At 44.2% G+C, this 14,541-nt stretch overlaps 1 protein-coding gene across 1 annotated transcript in view; it reads right to left on the minus strand.

The window, feature by feature from the left end:
- Positions 1-14,541, minus strand: part of LOC144522768 (uncharacterized) — a 55,106-nt gene that overhangs the window by 25,721 nt on the left and 14,844 nt on the right. Inside the window, exons 2-7 of the mRNA XM_078258071.1 lie at positions 11,312-11,355; positions 4,338-4,509; positions 4,134-4,231; positions 3,461-3,538; positions 3,072-3,291; positions 1,297-1,489 (exon numbers count right to left, since the gene is read on the minus strand). Of these exons, the coding sequence (XP_078114197.1) occupies positions 1,297-1,489; positions 3,072-3,291; positions 3,461-3,538; positions 4,134-4,231; positions 4,338-4,509; positions 11,312-11,344 (794 nt within the window). The 5' untranslated portion in view covers positions 11,345-11,355. The remainder of the gene's footprint in view (positions 1-1,296; positions 1,490-3,071; positions 3,292-3,460; positions 3,539-4,133; positions 4,232-4,337; positions 4,510-11,311; positions 11,356-14,541) is intronic.

Raw genomic sequence — 14,541 nt, forward strand, 5'->3', positions numbered from 1 at the left:
TATACTGTACTCTCTCTCTCTTTCAGCTGGTTTTGGTGTCTACCAACAGCCGCTCGTCTTCTAACAGGAAAAAGAAAGTGTGATCTCATCTCTTGTAAGTTCCAGGGTTGATTTGAACATTTTGTTTCTTGTTTTTAAGGTGATATATGGGCTGGTGCCACCTTATCTAACAGAACTCCAGATTGGACCAATCAGATGCTCGGGATGTTCCCAGAGCCAGACACAGAAACACTCACAGTGTGGAACAGCATGATTCATATAAACCTGCTCACACTCACAAGCCTCACCGCCCTCGTTCGGTTGAGTTGAGCTCGGCTTCATCTTCTGTTTTGCTGAAGGTCTCTTTTACTCTTATTATCTTTATTGCTTATCTTCTCCTCCTTTTGCTTTTGTATTCAGTTAAGCACTTTGTGCTCTATGAATAAAGAACACATGCCACAGTCTGACGTACGCGTGTGCTACTTATGCCTTTCTGAACGGGTCAGCACTAATGAGTCAGCTGCATGTGGAATATCTGAGAGCAGAGACACACAGCATCTGTGTAATCAAGTGACTAGGAGGAATCCCTGCAGTCGATTTAAGATTATGATTTATTAATTAAGACAATGCGCATTAATCAACATTTTTTGATAATTTTTGGGGCATTTTCAGCCTTTATTTTGATGGGACAGCTGAAGACATGAAAGGGGAGGGGGAACGACATGCAGGTCGGAGTCGAACCCGGGCCCGCTGCGTCGAGGAGTAAACCTCTAAATATGGGTACCTGCTCTACCAACTGAGCTATCCAGGCGCCCATTAATCATGTGCCAGTGTTAGCCAGCCGGCTAATTTTCAACTGTAGTCCTAGTTACCTAGCGTGGATGTCTCTATCGTGGGAGGAAACCCAGACAAACACGAGAAGAACATGCAAACTTCACACAGAAAGGCCCTGCCCGGCCCGGGGATGGAACTGTGCAGTGAGTGCTGAGCCACCGTGTAAACAGTAGTTTCTATGTTCCACAGAGACGTTAGCAGGAACTCTGTCTGTCTGTCTGTCTCAGCGTGTTGTGACATAGATGTTCTGACATACAGAAGCCTCCTGTACATGCATACTTTATACAACTTGCTACTCTGCCATATGCAGTTCTATTTCTCTTCTTTTTGCACTTTTCATGTTTTTGTTGTCTTGACTTTTTGTCTTTTTGAAATTGAGCTCATGGAAGCACACTGATGTGGGATAATAACACGGAGTCACACTCCACAGCTCCTGATGATGATGATGATGATATATCTATATCTCTCTCTCTGTGTACTCACTGTGTGAAGAGCTCCAGCAGCTGCTGGTGTCCCCTGCTCTGTGCCACGGCGGCTGCAGTCTGTCCCTGGGCGTTGGGCGTCCTCAGCGCCTCCCGGCCTCCCGGCTGCTGCAGAACCAACGCTGCCACTGTCCTCAGACCGTGACTGGCTGCCACGTGCAGCAGGCTGGACAGCTGCTGGCACTGAGACCGGCCTAAGGACAGAGATAAGACACGGTGAGCGCGGGGCGGGGATGGACTCGTGGGGACATGGGAGAGAATACAGCGGGACGCTCTTTATTTATCCGGGACACACTTCAGCCAACTGGAAAACAAACACAGAGCATGTGGTTTTTATCTCATTGATGAGTCCAGTCTGCTCGGCAGGTCTTATTGGCTGATAGGATGAGGATGACCATGATGATAATGATGATGATGATGATGATGATGCAGAGCTTATGATGTGGACTGGTACTGATAAAGTCTTGTGTTGTGCTCGGTCAACCCAGCTACAGCTGATCCCACACCATCACTGACTGCATGAGCCTCACAATAAATGCATTTAATATGAAGACTGTTACTGTGAAAGCATCAGTGTCTCAGTGACAGTCAGGGCCCCATCCTGCACCCAGCGCAGCGTGGCGCAAAGCCCGACGCAAGTGAAGACCGTCCAGCGCCCGTGACGTTTAAATAGCAAATGCACCTGCACCCATCTGTGCGCCCATGGGCGTGCTGGTCTTACAGGGAGGTGTGTTCAGGTGCATTCTGGGCGTTTTGCTATCTTGAGGCAGTGGGAATTGATCGCGCCATTGACCAACAAAAACCTGGTCTAAAGTCAGTAACGCAGCATTTCATTGTTATTTTAACAGCAAATTAGTAAAATGCTCTTAGGCTTATGCACAGCGCACACTATGCTTGTTACACACACAGGGACACACAGACACAGACACACAGGGACGCACAGCAGCACACAAAGATGCAAAAGATTACAAATAAAACTCCTCCATCATAATAGCAATGGTCCAAACGCGCCTGGCTTTTAAAGGAAATGGGAGATGACTGGCTTATTGCATGTTACGCCCAAAACACACCTCTGATTAATGAAGACACTAAGTACAACCCTTTTGAACCATGCGCCCTTTTTTCCGCAGTCAAACTAGCAAAAGTGGATTTGGACACACCCTAAATGCACCTGGGCCATGCGCTCCACGCCGTGCGCTTAGATCGTTAAAATAGGGCCCTCAGAGTTATGCAACAAATTATTTCATCACATATTTAACAACTGGATAAAGAACCAACAACCTTTGAACAACTGGACAGACTGCAGGGAAGCCATGTGCTTCATCAGCTCAGTGTGGACTTGGTTAAGACGCTACATGAACGACAGCTGGGAGTCTTTACCAGCCGTTCCTGAACACTACTGACATGCTTAAAAAGGCTTTGGGTGTGTGGACATCTCCACGTCCAGCTATCTGATGTTCATGGTCTTCATCAGTACCACGCAGAGGGGTCGGGAGTTTAGAGGTTGGAATCAGTACCACGGACGAAAAAGTCAGATGGGTGCTTCCCTAATTAGTACACGGTCTGAATCACCAGGGCATGTCTAATGTCAACCAGAGGCTTGCATCCTCCGTAACCATGGAATCCCATCCCCAGAAGAAGAAGAAGAAGAAGGTGATTTACAAGAAGACGCCAAAGATAATGTCTAACTGAAGAGACAACGAGATTCAGGAACTTCTGTTGGTAAGAGCCGACACCAAAATCTGTGTGTGTGTGTGTGTGTGGGTGGTTGCTCACCGGTGCAGCTGTCCAGCAGTGTGGAGACATCCATAGACGTAGCTTCCTGCTGTGTCTCTGTGTTGTCCCTGTCTGTGCCACTGTGTGCAGGTGTGTGTGTCGTCTGTGTGTGTGTCGTCAGTGTGTCCAAAGCGGGTCCAGTCCTCTGGGGGGGCAGGCTGAGGTGTTTCAGGGCCAGGGCAAGGCTCTGGTCCAACCGCTCACACTCTTTAAACCCAATCTGACACACACACACACACACACACACACACACACACACACACACACACACACACACACAGAATAAAGACAGCTCATTGAGTTATGTGAAATGTCTTGCTAATATAATATCAATAATATCAAAACTAATATCCAAAGATAACGAATGAAAAACATGACGTGAACCTTACCTGCTCATCATCCAATAGGAATGCTTCCTGTGGAGATATGTTGTCGAGCAGAAAGTGGGCCATGTCCAGAGCCAAGTCCTACACACACACACACACACACACACACACACACACACACACACACACACACACACATTGAGCAGTGTGTGGTGTACTCTAGTGATTTCCATGAGTTCATGATGTCTCGTGCCATCAAACCTTTCTACTTTTTAAATTGTTTCATCTTTTACAACTTGCGTGCCATTTATTTTATTTATTTTTTTTTTACTTGATTTTAAATGATTCACCATTTGGAAACAATTTCACTTTTGTTGATCAAGATTTGAATCTCTTGGACGCCAACCCTAACGGTGCTCCAGATATGTTCCAGTCATTGAGAATATCTGAATGAGGCATAACCCCCAAACATAACACGAGCGTTTTGTGATGAGGTGCTTAATACATCTGTGATGGTCCCGTGTTTACGTTGCGTATACATCCAGTGGCCATTTATGTACATCATTCTTATAGCGGAGAGAACAACTACACCCCAAATCAGCATCAGGTAGGCTGTGCAGCTTCTGTTACAAATCATTTCCATCTACTTCTCTGGTCAGCGGCATGTCAGAGAGACATGTGACACGCTGGAACATGTTCCAATATGCAACCAATAGAAAGCTGACAGAGCTGTTACCTGTACGAAGCAGAAGGTCTCCTGCGAGTGTGTATCCACTGGTGCACCAGGCCGAGCCAAACACAACGTCACCAAGACCTGCTCGCACACATTATGGGCTACACAACACACACACACATTCTTATGAGTGCACTTGTGTCTATTCATTCATCTGCAGGAGAATGTGTGTGTGTGTGTGTGTGTGTGTGTGTCTGTGTGTGTTACCTGGACACACAGCCTGCAGTGTGACGTGGCTGACTCGCAGCGTGCTGCTCAGGTGTCTCTGTGTGGATCCCGAGAATAAAAGATAAAACTCCGCCTCCTCCTCTTCCTCGTCCTCTCCCTCCGCATGACACACATCATCATCATCGAGCTGAACGGTCAACACACACTCTCCCTGAGAGGACACACACACACACACACACACACACACACACACACACACACACACACAGAGACAGGAAATCAACTTTAATCACGCGGCTCACTGACGGACGGATCTCAGTCCAACAGCTCTGGTTCAACAAGGACGTCGGAGGACGTCTTCTGGATGTCCTTAAATCACGTCTTTTAGACTTGTTCCAGACAACTTTTTGCTCACTGGGAGTAAAAACCCAGATTGAGACGCAGATTCTGAATGCGCAGTATACATATCCAAAGAAGGCTTCTAAAACCTGAATAATACCGACATATCACGTCTTCATATGAAAATGCCATCTTCACAAAAAGGCCTTAATCTGAATATCCAAACAGAACAGGCTGTTAACATGACCCAAATATAATTCTGACTATTGTCATATTAACCCTCCTGGTGTCCTCAGCTCATATTTGACCAATTTTCAAAAAGTTTCTCTATCAGAAATTTGGGTTTCTTTTAACCAAATTGTCAAAAACAATAGCAAGGATGGTTCCATACGACACTCTTCACAAGTAAAATAAATGATCAGTTCACTAATTCCATTGAATTTGGGCGTTTTATGAAATGTTATAGCATTTGGAAAAAAAAGAAAAGATAAAAGAACGTTGGAAAAAAAACAAAAAAAAAACATCAACGTCAAAAAAAGCGCAGAAAAAAAAATCAACAGACATTGGAAAAAGTGACAAAAACATCGAGGAAAGTGATACAATTTTTTTAAAAAGATGACCAAAAACGCTGAAAAAAAAGTTTTTATTTTCAATTTTGAAAACAAAAAGTCGCATGGTCCACGGGAAGACAACACAAGGGTTAAATACACATACTCACTGTAATAAATACATAACCCAGATACGGATAGACAGCAGAGCTACAAGTCCAAGAGGACAACTCTAGAAGCATGGGGCAAGGTCTAAAGCTGCAGACACACCGACCATACGGCCGACCCTCGGCAGAAAAGGCAGATGGACTGATCAGTCTCCCCGAGTTGGTCCAAAAAGTGCCTCCGAACACACCCGAAGAGACGAGACGCAATACGTCTCCATAACAGCAGGCTATGAAGGCTTAAACATTTTAAGCGAGAAATAGGCCGTGCAGCTGCTGAATCTGTCTTCATTTCAGATCGACAAAGGTCAGTTTAAAAGATTTTCATCAGATTTTGAGAGACTCTAGTCACGCTCATTCTGCTCCCTGTATCCGGGTTAGCTCTCCACCAATCAGATGGGTCATTTGAGTCCGACTGCCGGCAGTGCCCGCCCCACCAATTATACATGTCAAATCGGCCAAAATGAAGGCCGACGGCCCCTCGGACGGACGACGGCACGGAACACACCGACCAGACTCGAGTCACTGACCTCGCCAGACTGTCCTACGGCCGATTATCGGCCTCGTGTGTCTGAACCTTTAGAAAGCTCAGGACTGACCTGGGGCTCACTCTTCAAGTTCAAGAGTTCCCAGAAAATGGTCATGAGGAAAATGTGAATGAATTCAAAACCAATTCTAATTTCAGTTAGCCTGGAAATCTAGACGCACCCTAGTGGCAGCCAGGTGGGGGGGGGGTCTAGGCACTCTCCGTTGACTTGCGAGCTGGAAAAACCAAACTCTGGTCAGGCCAATCACATCGTGTATAGAGTCGGTGGGCGGGCTTATGGCTGCTGCTGCAGGGAGCAGCGGTCTTCTGGAAGACTTGGAGTTCAGCTTTTCTTTGAGAAAAGAACCAAGAACGGCACTGAAGTCATTCTTAAAAAAGGAAGATGTGTTCGGAGTTTTTTGTCGACCGGATACGGCAAAAGTTAAATCTATCAACTAGCTCCGCTACCTTCTTCGTTGCTCTGGTTGGTTGTAGCTCTATCCTATTGCGTGCAGAGGGAATCTGAAAGACAACCGTTTATCCCGCCCCTCAGATTGAGCTCCGTCAATGGTGAGTTCCCAGACCCAACATCTGGATGTGGGTCTGGCTTGACAGGCTAAATTTCAGTTTGACTTTCATTTAATTAAATTTTTTCTTAGAACTGACAATGATTAAAAGACCTGAGCGCTCTGCTAGGAACAGTTTAATATGACAGGGCACCTGGTTGAGGACAGAAAACAAGAGATGGGAGACAGCTCAGAGCCAGACCTGCTCCACATGCTCACTTTACCTTTATATACTTTTACTTACTATCATGCAAACGGTTTACCTGTATATATATATATATATATATATATATATATATATACATATACATACACACACATATATATATATATGTTTATTACTTCTCATACGCATACATGTACATATATACATTTACATTAATTTCTTCTTTGTCCATTACTGTACACCTGCCTACCACCATTTCTTTTAGATTGTACAGATGTTATCTCCTATATTTTAACTTCTGCACTATTTTATATCTTAGCTTCTCATTTGTTTTATTTGCGTTTTTATGTGGACATTTAAGGAGCATTCTTGGTAAATATATCCAAGAGCCACACGCTTCATCTGAAGAGAAACTTCCTGTTCTGAGTAACAGGCTTTGGTGATTACATTTTAACTATTTCAGTAATCATTAAACAATTAAAAGAAACAAAGCTCCTTGAGCAGAACTAGAGAAAGAAAAGGGCCTTTGAATGGCAAGTTGAGTTTCAAAGCCCTTCCAGATGATTCTCTCTGAAGACTAAAGTTATCTGCATGTACGGTCTTAAACACCACTGGAGCATTAACACTTGAAAAATGTCCCTTTAAAGTACATTTAGAACAATTAAAAAATGTGTGATTAATTTACGATTATCGTGATTAAATATTGGAATGGATTGCCAGCCCTAGTTTGAAGATATAGAATAGAGACTTCAGACTGATATGAGTTGTTTGTATTTTGCTCCTTTATGAATGCTATGAAACATGACACAGCGCACACACACACACACACACACAGCTGCTGAACATGCAGTTAAAAGTCTGTTAGCAGCCACTCCCACACAGACTAACAATAGACAAACAGGAATGTTTCACAACCAACACACACACACACACACACACACACACACACACACACACACACAGAGCTTACTGCTGTTGAACTGACTGCAGTGATCCAGAGACAGGCAGGGGTCTACAGATGCCTGGCTGCCGTGAATCACAAACATTCAGGCTAAGCTGACATACTTGTATTGTTGTTGAGCTCAGGTTCTCTGCAGGGAAGATGAGGACACTTCAGCAGTGCACATTACTGACAGAATAGTGTGTTTGCTTGGCCTGAGGTGCTGCTGCTCATCCAAACAACTTGACAGCCACGCTACGCTCCCCTGGGTCATGGGCTGTACTCCTGCCCTGACATCGTTGTTCCTCACGGTCAGAAACACACCGGGGGAAAACACTCTGGTTCACTTGAAATACACCAGGAGCAGCCTTTATACACAGGAGAGGTAGGCAGCTGCCTGGGCCGAGGTGAAAGGCCCCCATGAAAAATATTGAATGTTACTATTCTAACTCATTGTACTCCGAAATTACTTACAGAAGGCCCCCAAAGCACTTACGAAGCTGTGTACTACTGACTTACTGTGTACTTGTACTTCAGAGGTAAACATAGCTCGATGGTGTTTTAAGCCCCCAACGTCGACTTCAAGGCAGCGCTGCGACCGTCTACTTCAAGGCACCTAACCCTAACCATTGCCTTATCCTAGAAGTTGAGGGCTTAAAACACCATCGACAATGAGTTAGAATAGTAACATATTCAATATTTTTCATGGGGGGCCTTTCACCTCGACCACTACTATATTTACCTGACAGAGAAACGTTACGTTAATGTAAAAAAAATATCCAATGTTTTGGTGTTCTTTTTCGACACTTTTTTCGAAGTCTCTGTCAATATTTGTCTGCGTTTTTTAAGCTTTTCCCATATTTTTGTCACTTTTTTTCGAAGTTTTTGTCACTTTTCCTGGCGTTTTTGAAGATTTTCCAAACATTTTTGTCACCTTTTCAAGTTTTTTGTCACTTTTTCTGATGTTTTTGTCACTATTTGACATTTTTTCCTACGTTTTTCAATGTTATACTATGAATTTTTCTGGAACACCCTCTGAAGTTGGATTTCCTACTCAGAGGTATTATTCATTTCCAAATAGGCGTTGTAGTTGCTAGTAACCCGCTGCAGACGACATGCTTGAGAGCCCTGAAGCCCCGCCCGCACAGCTGTTCACTTAGTTTTATTCACCAATATTGAACACGTCCCATTTACAAATTGCACCAAACACCAAATCTGTCACTGCACGTCATTGGATACCCAGCAACACAGCCGCAAAGTGTGAAGTAGATTGGATGGACGGTTGTCCAGCTATTGGAAGGACAGACAGACAGACAGACTGACACTCTCAAGACAAACAGAGATTCATAGCTGTATAGTGAGATAGCATGCTAAAATTACATAAGAAGTATGTTGACAACTGGTTCTGAAGTGAAACCTTTTCTAACATTATCTCGGAGCTTCAGGATGAGATTTCAGCTGATAGGGGATTTCTAATCAGCGACGAGCTGGCATCGTATGATGCCCCCCCCCTTTCCTATCCCTCAGTTCTTCTCTGCACAGGGAAAACCTCATCATGTTTGGATCCATGTGGTCATTGGTCAGTGGAAGAACTTTAAGATTTTGCAAACAGATATTCCAGTGTCCCAGGTTAACATACTAGATGATGTTGGGACCGTGTGTGGTGCCATCACAAACCTCTGGAAGCGTGTCGTTTCTAAAGTCAAAGCTCCCACATCACTGAATTCTAAGAATTATGTATGAGTCATTTCACAAACATTGCATTGCGACATGTCAAAATGCGACATTGTTTCTGGATTTTGCACCCTAGATGATTCAAATCAGGTAATGCTTTGTCCTGCTTAGCGAGGAATGTATCTTGTATCATGTATGAATTATGGATTTCATAGGTGATAATAACTCTCCCAACATAAGCCGGCGTGTATAATGGTCCTTTTATTGATGATCTTAAAGTACAACCATTCACTTTGTTTGTAGTGTTATTAGCAAAGAGTTGCATAACAAAGAGAAAATGTACAGAAAATATATAGTAAATTATATTATGGAAGGGTAGCATTTTTACACTACTGTATCTTAAGCCTTTTGCCCACAATGTTATAGGTACCCCCCTCAGCCCCCAGAAGAAATCTGTCAGAGAAATATTACTTGATAATTTTAGGCAGCAAAATGTCTCTAATGGATATGAATATAGCATTATGGAATATAACTGTAAATGTCTTGTTGCACTGAAGTGCATCTACATACAGACAGCAGTCCATAACATACACTGGGAGGACAGGGTTACTAATGAATTTATCACGTTTACAACATTGTCAACCTCTTTACCATCCTTTTTATGTGTATACAGCTGCAGTGGAAGCGGTTGTTGCATTTGACACAGTTGATCATGTTGCCAAAAATCTGGCCTTTCACAGTATTTGCAGTTTTGGCCCTCTGTGTGTCTAAGACAAGGTCATGGCTTTGTGTCAGTAGTTCAGGCAACACACTTGAGATAAAGAAATCCTGTGCTTGTGCAAAGCCTCAACTGCAGAAACTCTGGATTTCTCAGGCTACATTGCACAATGAACTCCTCCTTCATCCACAGCACTAAGTCACAGTACAGTAACGTCAGTTTCCCCAACTTTCAGATCAACTTCAATACTGTAGTGACAGTAAAGTACAGAAACAGTGTGTGGGGTCCTACTGTATCATTCTACTGACACTACTCTTACAATACTTTGGAAAATGGCAGAACCGAATGCAAATCTCTGCTAATGACCAGAGTACAGAACTCTGAACAAGACACACACTGGAAACTTCCCACGTGGAAGCTGCTGAGACCAAAACATCTTTTACTGAACGGTTAGCCTGGCTGACACCAGACCCTTCTCAGTTATAACTGAGAGGGGGTCTGGGCAAGCTTCATTCACAGCTCATTTCCAAAGGGGCGTCACCAACGGACGCTGCTCAAATGCCTCTGGGCGCAATTGGATAGTCCTTCAACCAATCAGAACAACGATCCCGGTGACGTAGCAACGACAGTGACATCAACGGGTTGCTGCGCTTCGGTGCGTTGGCCGTCATGTTGAATGTAAATCGTCATCGTGTAAAGCCCGCCTCAACGGTTGTGATTGGTGCCTCGATTTGGAAGAATTGGAAATGAGCTTGAATGGGCTCATGGCCAGACGGACTTGCGGAGCAAATCTCAAATTTGCCTGAAGTTCGTCAGGGTTTTGCCAGGCTACTGAACGGGTCAACTGAACCACAAATATGTTGTGGTCTCTTTCACGCATGCACGCACGCACACACACCTAGAGAGAGAGAGACTTTAAAGAGCCAACCAGGACTCCGGAATTAACGTTGCATGTGTGAAATGATTGTTGTGCAGCACAATCTTCAGTTATGGTGTAGATGGCAGTTAGTGTGTTGCTTTGGAGGATGGCCTTGATGTGCACTGCAGCACAGAGTTGAGCTTTGAGCTAAATGCTAACATCAGCATGTTCAGCAGTAGAACGTTCACCGTCTTAGTTTAGCATGGTAGCATGCTAACTTGCTAATTAGCAGTAAACACAGAGAACAGCTGAAGCTGATGGGATAGTTCTGCAGGCCTTTGGTCATTAATCAATGATCGGTCACAGTGAAATGTTGACCTGATGCTGGCGCTAGTTATTAGAATTCATCCCGAGGGAAACATGAATGTCTTAATCAATGACAATCAATCTAATAGTTGTTGGGACAAAAACAAACGGACAGGCGGGAGGCAAAAATGTCAAAATGATACTCACATAGAGTGGAGCTTGTTGGGGATTCAGTTTCATGGCGCTGGACTCTAGAAGAGAAGAAGAGAAGACAGAGATGTGTTAGCTGGAATCCAATCAATGCCCTCCAATGCTGGAGGGGGAAGACAAACCACGAGGACAGAAATCATAAGTAGACCTCCAATCCAATCCACTCTATATTACACGCCTTTGTTGAATTCAAGATTCTGATTAACAAAAGAAGAAACTTTATAAATTCATATTCATGTAGTGAAACTCAATCTCTGCATTTGACCCATCCTAAGCATTGGGACCAGTGGACAGCCACACACAGTGTCCAGGGAGCAGCTGGGGGTTCACTGTCCTGCTCAAGGACACTTTGACATGCGGCCTAAACCTAACACTAGCAATGATTGGTCCATTCTGTCCTTTGTTTCTAAATAACAGACAAAGAAGAAGATGAAGACATGCCTTTATTAATCCCACAAGGGGAAAATCACATGTTTACTCCATTGGTACAGTTTTTACACACAGGCCTGATAAAAGTTAACAGAGAAAACACAACTGTCTACAAGTCGCCCAGAACACAAAGGAAGTCCATTATTAATTCAAATGATGCTTCACAACATCACAATGATGCAATCACACTGCTTTCTCTCTTTGCAGCATTCTTTTTGTAACTGCACACTGATGCAGATGTTTTCTTCTGTCACATGTTTCATGTGTGTGCATGTGTTTTGTGAAGGGCAGTGTGGAGCCCTCAGGGCCACCACACTGACAAGATCTCCTTGCATCTGCAGCAGCAGAACATTTAACAGGTTCACGCAAGCACACATGCACCTCTCTCCATAGAAACACTGGAACCATCCCAGGGAGCCTGTAATACAGGTTAACTATTCAGCAGCATGTCTAACTGCAGTCAGCGGAGCCACACCTGTTCAGGTGTGGTCCGTTCACACAAAACACAGATTTTAAGTTTCTACACAGCATCACAGGGGGTTCCCTTATTCTTGCTAACTAGACCTGAGCACAGGTCCACATGCAGGGATACACAGCATTTCAATAAAGAGAACCAGGTGAACACACTGTAATAACTGGAACTACCTTTCAGTCAGTGTGGGGGTGAGGAGAGGGGAGCCGAGGAAGGAGAGGTGACTGACGCAGTTACAGACACAGCCGGCCTGAACCACACTTTGTCTTTGTCTGCAAGATGCATCTCCCCCTTCATACTGTATGTATTTAAGAGAGGACCACACATGTTAACAGAGGCTGGCAGGGTATTCAGATGGATTTCCTGAGGTCACACTGAGGCCAAGACGGAAACTATCTGAAGAGAAAACGCAAAAGTGGCGTTGCGTTTTCACTTTTTATTCCGCGTTTAGACGAGCGTTTTGGGGGGGAAATCTGAAAGGGGGGAAAGTGTGTGAAATGCGATCCACCAAGTCCGCACGCCTGCGTAGAACCTTCCTTCTACTTGTCTCCCTCTCCTCCTCCTCCTCCTCCTCCTCCTCTCTCTAGTAGCACGAAGCGAACAACAAAAGCTGACAATTTTGTCTGGACAGACGAGGAGGTGGAGTTATTGCTCCAAACAATGCACACACAGACACACAGACACAGACACAGACACACACAGCGTTTTTCCCCTTTAGATGGGAACGCAACGGTGGAGCGTTTTTAAGATTTCCACTCTGGAGGGTGGTTTCACTTTTTTGCGTTTTTAAGCCCCAAAAATGCCGTCACCGTCTCAACTAAAAGGCACATCTGATAAAATATTGTTGTTTTCACCTGCGAGCGTATTGGTGTAAACAGGGCCTAACTGTTAGTGGACGGCAGGAGAAAACACAGCGAGCCTGCTGAGATGAAAGGCTGCAGAAACACAGCCAGCTGGCCTTCTTCTGTGGGGACCGCTGACTAATATTAGCTGCCTTGTGTTGTTGCACTTGCTGCATGTTTGGTTGTGTTGGCAAGATTGTCGACTAGTCTTCCATCATAAGTAATGGAATCCTCGTGCACAAACATCCTCCCTGCTCTGCTGTCACGTTGATACAACCCTCCTGCGCTTGCTGCTCATGGTGGAACACAAATCTACAGTAGTAATAATTGATAATAAAATGCAAAGGGTCAATGCTAGTCCCATCATACCAGGGCAGGTAGAGTGGTGATATGTTGTCAAGATGTTGTTGCTCCCCAGCGCTTCCAGAGAAAAACACTGGAATGAACTGCAATAAACACGACATCATCCTCCTTTCTAAATCAACAGGTTATTTTGGTGGAAGCAATGCAAAAGTCTAACGCATGACTCTACAGACAGCAATATTGTAGAGTGAGTCATTACTTTCAAATGAGTTTGACATAGGTTATATTTATAACAGAGAGGTTGGCTCAGTGCAGTACGTGAAGAAGTTGACTGATGTCAGCCAGAGCAGAGGAGACATGAAGTCAGCAAAGACACAAAGACAGCTCTCTGTTCAAACCTCAGAAACAGCTGGCGTCAGCACCCAGGAAACAGGAAGTCTCTCTCACATACACACACACACACACACACACACACACACACACAGTGGTGGAGGAAGTACTGAATCTCAGTACTTAAGTAAAAGTACAAATAACCAGAGACACATTTACTTTAGTAAAAGTAGAAGTACCACAATGGCAACCCTACTTAAGTAAAAGTAAAAAGTACCTGATTTTAAATGTACTTTAAGTATTAAAAGTAAAAGTACTTGCATAACGATGTATTCTCTTAACGTCAATATTCTAATAATAATAAAAAATAAAAAAAAACATCAGGCCTATGGGCTGTGGCATTTTAATTAAGTTAGTTTTAGGTTAATGTAATTGTGCTTACCATCTGTGGCCCAGTTTACATTCTGACTTACAATTCTGTTTATCTATCAGGGTGATCTGGATGAAGCTCGACTTTGCATTATTTCCCACGGGACAGTGAATGCTGCACACATTTATTTAGTGAGAACACACGGGCTTGGACAACAAGTACGTGGCTTCACAGCTGAGGAGGACCGGGAGTGTTTTTAAGATAAATATACGGGTTGTATATTAACCTTATGTGAACGGATGCTTCACATATGACCAAGCAGAGTATCGGGAGCAGCAGGAGTAACGGGAGTAGTGGTAGTACCGGGAGAGGTACGCGCCTGGCCAACAAATGCTATTTAAGGGCGGGTCTTGGCGTGGCGGTGAAGGAGCCGCTGCTGAAGGCTTCCTTGCGGACTGCAAACGTGTGACGGTCAGGAAGA

The sequence above is a fragment of the Sander vitreus genome, chromosome 8 (assembly GCF_031162955.1).
Source record: "Sander vitreus isolate 19-12246 chromosome 8, sanVit1, whole genome shotgun sequence".
Taxonomy (NCBI): domain Eukaryota; kingdom Metazoa; phylum Chordata; class Actinopteri; order Perciformes; family Percidae; genus Sander; species Sander vitreus.